This window comes from Nicotiana tabacum, chromosome 3 (genome assembly GCF_000715075.1).
Source record: "Nicotiana tabacum cultivar K326 chromosome 3, ASM71507v2, whole genome shotgun sequence".
NCBI classification, from domain to species: domain Eukaryota; kingdom Viridiplantae; phylum Streptophyta; class Magnoliopsida; order Solanales; family Solanaceae; genus Nicotiana; species Nicotiana tabacum.
In genome coordinates this window covers 196,383,570-196,392,003 of record NC_134082.1, presented here as the reverse complement: position 1 = coordinate 196,392,003, position 8,434 = coordinate 196,383,570, and the positions used below count along the sequence as shown (strand labels likewise).

Sequence of the window (8,434 nt, the reverse complement as noted above, 5' to 3'; positions counted from 1 at the left end):
AATGTGACTTTTGTGATAACTAGAGCAAATCAAAATGATTTTTGTGTAATAAAAAGAAAAGAAAAGTGACTTTTGTGTAATTAACACAAAGTTGAATGACTTTTACGTAAGAAAAAAAAATGACTTTTGGGTAACAAACAGAAAAGTTCAAGGACCATGGATAAAAATAACTTTTACGGACCATGGATAAAATTAACTCCTCAAAATAGTTGGTATATCAGAATGGCCTTGTACTGCCGTAATGGTATCTGCAAAAGAAATACCCAAAGAATCCAACATATAAAAGAAGAGACAACGGAAACAAAAACATTTCAATTATCTCACTTGTCAAAAAAAATAAAAATTCAAGTATCTCTCCTTTTACGGGAGATGAATAATCAAACTGATCGAATATTGCTTTGATCAAATTGAGTATATTCGGCCTCAAACAATTACCTTAATCTTTCTGCCTATTTTGGAAAACGTAGATCGGAACATTCAATTAAGAAAACTCATACTAAGTGAGATTAAATAACAAAGAAACATTCTTGTAAAGATCAGCAAAAGCCTTTTTACCACTTTTAGTATCTGAAATCCAGCATTGTGATGCCACGCTGAAAAGGAAAAGATCCTCGCAGTTAACTTCTGCTTCTTTGATTCTTTCTCTGCTTTTTGTGTCACTGAAATTCAAAGTGAACTGTGAAGTATGTGAGAATCTTTTAAAGACAACTCTCAAAGATAGATTGAGTTTCGCCTGTAAACATTTTTTGAATATTAAGCAACTATTTTAAACATGTTCATTAGGATGTAGCTTCTGGAAATTTTTTGCTGGAGGTTGGTTGGATTGTAAACCAGTTAGGCTTGTTTTCCTTTTTATTAATGAAGCGCCCTATCAACTGCAAGCTTTAAGTAAATTAGAGAATTACTATCAGAACTAACAAGTAAGAGAAAGAGTTCTTAATTATAAACATAAAAACAAGTAGAAGAATGAGAGAAGATGGACAAAATCTATTATGTGGAGAAAGTAACCGTAAGAACACTTTTGCATCAACCAACAAAATTGAGCCCCCACACATATATACTTCTCTACTTGAGAAGGATGGAAAAAGTATAAATTTATTTGTCCTAAGAAGGAACTAAGAAAACAAAGATGCAAAGGAGGAAAAGGGAGAGCCGCCATATACCAACTCTATACAAGAAAAACTTAAAAAGGGATAAATAGGAAGGTGCACTTTGCTACCAATTCTTAACCATATTCTACAACTCCTATCTCCCCCTCTTGTATTACTTCTTTGTGAAAAACAATGGTGATTGATCAAACACCATTTGCCTTTCATCTGAGAGCATTCACAAAAGCTAGCAAGGAGTCTACATCCCTCTTCTCTGTAGGGTACTTAATGACCTTCGAAGAGTTCTTTGGGAAGAAGAGTATTGTAGGGAAGCTGCCAAGCTGCAATTCTTGCTGTGCAAATGCTTTCTGCTCACCATCTGCCCTGAATTTCCCCACCTTAACACCTGAACCAGCCAACTTCTCAGCCAATTCAACATAAGATCCTTCCATTGCCTGGCAAAATTGGCACCAAGGTGCATAAAGAACGACGAGCCAAGGCTCTCTTCGGTCTTCCAATTTTAATAGGTTCTCAACACCAGGCCTACTCAAGGTAACAATGTCCTTGGTATCAAAAATATCAGCAACAGTAGCAGTACCATTAGTTTGGACAGCGCCATTTACACTTTCATCCTTGATGTTGCCCTTGTGCAATCCACACTCCTTCGCCTTGGCATCTTCCCACCACCATCTTCCCTCTCTCTCGTGTTGCCCTGGTAAGACCGGCCTTGTGCAAGGTTCGCACCCAATGGAGACGTAACCTTGTGAATGTAATGAGTTAACCGGCACATTCATTGCACGAAGGAAGTTCCAAATATCTTTTCCGTCCACGTTAGCCACGGGGTTCCACTTCACCAAGCTACCAGCACCGCCATCCAACCCTTCAAAAGAAGGGTCCACCTGAACAACGGGAATTTCTGATCGAGTTCCAGGGGATTGATCTTTACGTTGCCCTGTGATCCAGGCACGTAAGCCCTTGAGGGCTCTCCTCAGGGGCCTAACCTTCCTTACACGGCAGCACTCTTGGTGGCCGTCTTCATAGAAAGAGAAAAGCCCTTTTGTCCTAACTAAGGCCTGAACTTCAACAGCATCAGGGAACATGTACTCAATGCGAATGCCATAGTGCTTCTCCACACTATCAAATAATTGGTAGGTCTCCGGGTTCAACCTCCCAGTATCAAGGCTGAAAACTCTGAATGGTCGACCAGTTAAATGTGCATACTCAATCAAAGCAACATCTTCAGCACCACTGCAAAATAAGAAAATCATCAAAGAGCTGCGTTAGGGGGGGAATCACTTTGGAATATCGTCATTCTGCTAAAAAATAAAAGAAAGCAATGGAGCCAGCTCTCAGATGAACTTTTGGACAAGCAAATAGCTTACATATCAAGATGTTGAACAAAATACCAGAACAGACAACAAATGATACTTTTAGCCTTTTGCACCGCAGAATCTATAGCAAAAATTTCAAACAAAACATAGGCTATTGAGCGACAGAGATTAAATTAGCGAATTTGGAAAAGCAAACCGAGTTCCTCTTGGCATTGATCAAGGAGAAATTTATGCAAGGTTCATAATGATACACTCGTAAGATATAAATACGATTTTTTTCCTCAGGTAATTCACAAGTACCATGAAATATAAACTTTTCATTTACTGAAATTCATTAGTATTCCAGCTTGCAATCATTCAAACACACAGGTGAACTCAACATGGATATGCTCAATTAAACATATAACTGGAAACTTAACAAATAAGCATCATTGAGTAGAACCTCATTTAAAAGAAAGTACCTGAAAGCAATAGCAATGTCATCCCCAAATTTCTCAAGGGCCTTGTCCATAATCTCAAGAGGGGATGCATTTTGAAGCTCCTTAGCCAATTTCTCAAAGTCCTCTTCCTCAGCTTTCTCTGCTACCTCTGCAATTTCACAAAAAATAAAACAAACCAAAAGTCATTTTTCCTTCCTTATCATCAAACCATCCACATGCAAAGACAAGTATTTGAAAATTGTAATTTACCAGGAGCCGCGATGGTTGCTGCAGAGGGAACTATGGAGTCATTCCTCTTAGCCTCAGCGTTCAATGGCTTCACTGCAGAACGCCTCCGACTATTCAAAGCCGTTGACAGCATTTGAGGCCGATCTAGTGGCTGAAAGGTTCCCAATTGGGATACTGCAAACACACAAACAAATTAATTAAAGAATAGATAAAACCCAAAATCTAAATAAATAAATTTATAAGAACCCGAAAATTCAATGAAATGTTTTCCAATAATCAAACTCAGGATAAATATCGGAACTTTTTATTGCAAATTCAACGGACAAATTTGGTTGTAAAATAAGAAGTCGAGGAATCATTAAAACGAGGAACAAAACAGTCGAAAAATCTGAAACAAAGAAAATATGCTAAAATAGTCCAAATATATCAATGAAATATAAGAGAAAGATCGAAAGGGACAAGTAATGGGAACCTTTGGAATTAGGATTGTTCATAAGAAGACAAAAGATTTATTAAATAACAGAGAAAAAAATATACACAAAACTGATACAAGCACACGAGAAAATTCAAACCAAGGTGCTACAATACTCCAAATTATCACATTATAGGGTAAAGATTGAATCTTTGAAAGGAACAAGTAAGGGATACCTTTAGGATGTTCATAAGAAGAAGCAGAAGAGGAGGACAAGGAGCCATGAATTGCAGATGATGAAGTGAAAGCCAGAGCCATATTTTCTCACACAAAGAAAGATTTGTTTCAGCAAAGAAAAACTAAAAATTCTTTGTGAGATGTGGTGGGAAATGGCGATGGGAAGAAGAGAGTGTGTGGGTTGAAGAGAGAGGAAAACATGGTGGGAAGTATAAAAGGAGACCTGAAGACAGGGCTGCCTTCTAGGTTCATTGAACCTGGACGTGATTTAGGATTTGAACGTAAGTCCTACGTGGCAAAATATGATTGGACAATGCGTCAATTTGGGTTTCATCAGCGCTTTGGTCATGTGGCGGGCCCGGGGAGAGAAAGAGAGATGAAAGACACAAAGGAAAGGAAGAATCGTGGTGGAGAGAGATGCTTATTTCTCACCAGTCAAAAGTTTCTTTAGATTCAGGTTTGGATTATTTGAACATTTTTTTCTCTCTTTTTTTCATTTTATTTTATTTTGGCAAATTAAGATTTGTGGCTTCCAGTTGTATATTTGGGCCTAATCTCCTTGATGTATAAGAAAATATTTTAAATATAATTTCGGATTATGGGCGGTACATACACTAACTTGTTTCACAGAAATACTTAAATTTTGTAACTACAATATACCATCTTTCATATAAATAACTTTTAAAAACTGTTTTTTTTATATATATTGCAGTATTTTCTTTATCAAACTAATTTTTAAACAATAAATCGGCTTTAATACATTTTTTTAAAATTATAGCATCAAATTCAGTCACAGTTGATTGCCAATTTTTTTGAATGTTGATGAAATTTAACTCAAATTAAATGATCAAACTAAATTTAACTCTTATAAATAACAAGAGATTGTTAATTTGACTCTAACTGCAAGAAGTATGAATTATGTCCAACATGTTCACATAACCAATAAGCGTGATATCCACACGAATGTTGTCCTCTTTTTCTCTCCACAAGTATAGAGTATAGACAATTATCTGTCACATCCCTTTATGGATGGCTGCTCACAACTTTTTCCTCACCTCATGTTTAGATGCTTGGAAAAATGCTGAGTATCTAAAAGATTCTAATCCTCGAAGCCTTGGGGAAAAAAACAAAAAAAAAAAAAACGGAAAAGGGCCAAATATATTCATGTATTATCAAAAACGGTTTAAATATACTTCTTGTTATACTTTGAGTCCAAATATATCTTTATCATTATATTATTGATTCAAATATATCCTTTTTTCATTACGTTTATCCAAAGTAGACATTCAATCTTACGTGACACCGACATTTGATGAGATGGATGTCACATGGCTTGCCATCTCAGCGCACATAACCCATTTTACCCCTCCCTTCTATTTTTTTCCCACACCTAAAATTTTCTTCCCCTCCACCAGTATTGTCACCATTACCGCTACCATGAAAAATATTATATTTCAAATTTTAGTCTTTTATATATGGATTAGTGTCGTTGGGGTGACATACCATGTAGTATCCACCTCATCAAATATCAGTGTCACGTAGGATTGAATGTCTACCTTGGATAAACTTAACAAAAGAAGGGTATATTTAAATCAGTACTATTACGACAGAGATATATTTAAATTCAAAATATAACAAAATAGTATAACTAAACTTTTTCTCATAATGCAGGAGTATATTTGACCATTTGCCGAAAAGAAAAACACGATATGTCACTTCTCGAGCTCATGGATCAGATAAGTAAAGAGAATTTTGTGGCAGAAGTCATATGATAGAGTTTGTCAATTGATTTGTAGCAACCACATTTACGCCCTAGCCAACCGGAAAAATCAACTTATTTTGAGAAGTATTTTTTTTATAAGTGCTTTTCGAAAAAGTACTTTTGGAAAGGAACAGTTTGTGATTGACTAATCAATTTGAAAAGTACTTTTGAATAATAATTTATGTTTGGCCAAGCTTTTCAAAAAGTGCTTCTAAGTATCGAATTACGAATAACGACATGAAGAGATTTATTTAATAGTTAATATTATATGAATAAATAAATAATCTCAAATATTTATTATTAAAGATAATAATTAAAAAAATTATTTTATTTAAGTAAAACATAAAAATAAAATTTAAGAGTACTTTAATTCTTTCAAAATGATTTAAATATATCAAAAAATTATTTAACAAATATAAAAGTATTCATCTCAAAAGTCACCATATATTAGAAAGCTATTCTAAAAATAAAAAGAAATACTTATACATTAGGAGAGTTCAATAATATTGTTTGACTCAAAAGATGTTAAACTCTTTTTGGACAAATCAATTAAAGATGAAGGAGTAAATCGTAGCTGAAGATAATAAACTCTAGGATGATAATAATAGAGAGAAGTGAGTTGTCAATATTCTTTTCATTCAAGGCTGGTGAGTTTTTTTTATAAAGTCCCCCTTTTTTACAAGGTTTTCAACCTTCTTATATATTGAGGAGGTTCTTCCAAATACGGAATCGACAAGTAAAGAATTATCTAAGGAGTATTCTCTAGGTCTCCTAACGGGTTGATTCTGCTGTCGAGGTCATGTTGTCTCTTCTTTTACTACAAGGTTGTATCTCTATGGGCATCGACTCACATGTACTCGGTCGTTTGTCGTGCTCGTTGTAGGTCGTGGTTGATCAAATTCGAACCCATACAGTTAGTCCCTCCGTTCGTCGAGGACGCGACCGGGTGCGCCCTCGATGAGCGGACCCTATGCCTTCCTTGGGAGGAATTTGACCCGTTGGGATATTGCGACGCGGCCAACGAGAGGTGGCTATCATGTTCGGTGGAGCACCTAAGAGTACACGCCACCCGGGGTGACGTCAGCTTTACGTACGTCATCATTACGCGAATTTTCGAGGCAAGGACTGACGGTTTGGCGCTTTGATTCTTGCACTGATTTGAAACCTGCCACCTTGATCTGGTGCCATACAACCCTATAAATAGATGAAAGGTTCGATTTTTTGAAAAACTTTAGCCACTCCCTCTTGATAACCTCTCAGTCTTCTTCATTTGCTCTTATACCTTCTTGTCCCCGCTTTCATTCCTTGCCAGAAGTTTTCTTCTTTTTCACTCTCTTTGTGTAGCCACTCCTATACACGAAACTATGCCAAGGTCTTGTCGTGCTAATGAGGAGGTTCCTGAAGCCGCCTCGTCAACCACAGCGCCTCTTTCCAGCAGCGGGGAGGTAGAGGTAGAAGATGGTGATAGCCCTTTTATGGTGGAGGTGCTACTATCGAGGCATCCCCTATCCCGGAGTGATTTCCTCAAATATCCGCCCCTTACTCCAAACCCCGTACTTTCTGAGATGAAGCAGGTTCACCTTGACGCCCTTCGTATAAAGTACGGTATTCCCTCCCATATAGAGATGATTTTGGCAGGGGAAGATTACGTTGACGTTCACAAGCCTGGGTATTGTGCTTTCTACGAGTATCCTTTTGTGATCGGCTATACCCTTCATTTCTTCCCTCTAGCAGAAGAATTCTGCAGATTTTACCAGGTTTTCCCGGCTCAGCCTTCGCCTTACACGCTTAAGGTGCTTCTGCTATTGACTAGGTATGTAGAGTTGGCGGAATGTAGCGTCTTTGTCCCTCATCTTCTGCACTTATTCATGCCTGGCTTCCTCAGGGGCACCATGGTGCACTTGAGACTTCGTGGTACAAAAGGGCTGGTAGTCGGGACGGATGACCGGGCGAGCCATAAATTTTGGCATAAATACTTCTTTATCAAAACTGAACACGTCGTTTCGGACCCCGCCGGATATCCGGAGTGATGGAACAAAACTCGTAAGTACTGCCGTCCATTACGTCTCCCTGTTTTCTATAATTATTGTAACTTTTGCTCACTAGTTGTTTTGCAGCTATAGGCCGCCCCCTCGCCCCATTGCGGGTCTCAAGAATTGGGTAGTTCGCATGTTGCCTCATGCAGAGGAAACTCGGACTTGGTCTGCCTTCGTGCAACGTTATGGCCCTAGGGTCTCCTCAGGTAAGAATCTGCTCTACTACCAAATTGGCCATGCGACCCTGCTTAACCATATGACCCTTTTGTGATGGCAGGTCGAGGAGCTTCTAGACGGAGGGCGCCAGTTCTCGCTTTAGACAAGCCATTGCTACTGCAGACAAGTAATTTATCTTATGTGAGTCTGTTTGGGAAGGCCGCCCTCAACTTACTCAACTGGGAGATTCATCTCGAACTGTGGCCACGAGAGAAGAAGCCTCGTTGGTACCGGCCTCACATCCCGTTGATGAATCTTTCTAACAGTGATGAGCCGTTAGAAAGAAAAAGGAGAAGGTTGAAGCTGGGAAAGGGCGTGGCTACATATGCCGACGGCAGCGGAGCCTCCCGGACAGCCCCGATTCCCGTATTTATGGTCGATGCCATTTTGTCGGGAAGGTCTCCCCGAGTGGAGGGAACTGGCCGGGGGGGTTCAGTGTGCTCCATTGAAGGTGTCACATCGTCTAATATTGGAGGACCTCATATCGAGGGTAACGGCTCGGGTTCAGATATCGACCCGGAGGATATTCGTGAATTTTTGGGTCACCACACCCATATGGAGGTTAGGATGGACGGATCTGACCGCCATGTGGTAGTCTCGGGGAGCTACAACTTACTGCTGAACAGCGAGCAGGTTGCGTCGGCCCTCGCTCCTCTATGTGCCGCTCTTGAAAGCGAAACGCTT

At 38.8% G+C, this 8,434-nt stretch overlaps 1 protein-coding gene across 1 annotated transcript; it reads right to left on the bottom strand.

The window, feature by feature from the left end:
* Positions 1-967: 967 nt before the first annotated feature.
* On the bottom strand, positions 968-3,944 carry LOC107801230 (5'-adenylylsulfate reductase 1, chloroplastic-like). The gene is made up of 4 exons (XM_016624519.2): positions 3,736-3,944; positions 3,109-3,261; positions 2,881-3,007; positions 968-2,336 (listed from the first exon to the last, which is right to left on the bottom strand). Exons 1-4 carry the CDS (start codon positions 3,815-3,817, stop codon positions 1,313-1,315), a joined length of 1,386 nt encoding a protein of 461 aa, XP_016480005.1. The 5' UTR covers positions 3,818-3,944; the 3' UTR covers positions 968-1,312.
* Positions 3,945-8,434: the final 4,490 nt, after the last annotated feature.

Coding starts and splice junctions, on each gene's coding strand:
- LOC107801230 (XM_016624519.2), bottom strand. CDS start 3,817: ATGGCTCTGGCTTTCACTTCATCATCTGCAATTCATGGCTCCTTGTCC. Junction 3,008..3,108: donor AGCAACCATCGCGGCTCCTG/GTAAATTACAAT, acceptor GTGAAATTGCAG/AGGTAGCAGAGAAAGCTGAG. Junction 2,337..2,880: donor GACATTGCTATTGCTTTCAG/GTACTTTCTTTT, acceptor CTTATTTTGCAG/TGGTGCTGAAGATGTTGCTT.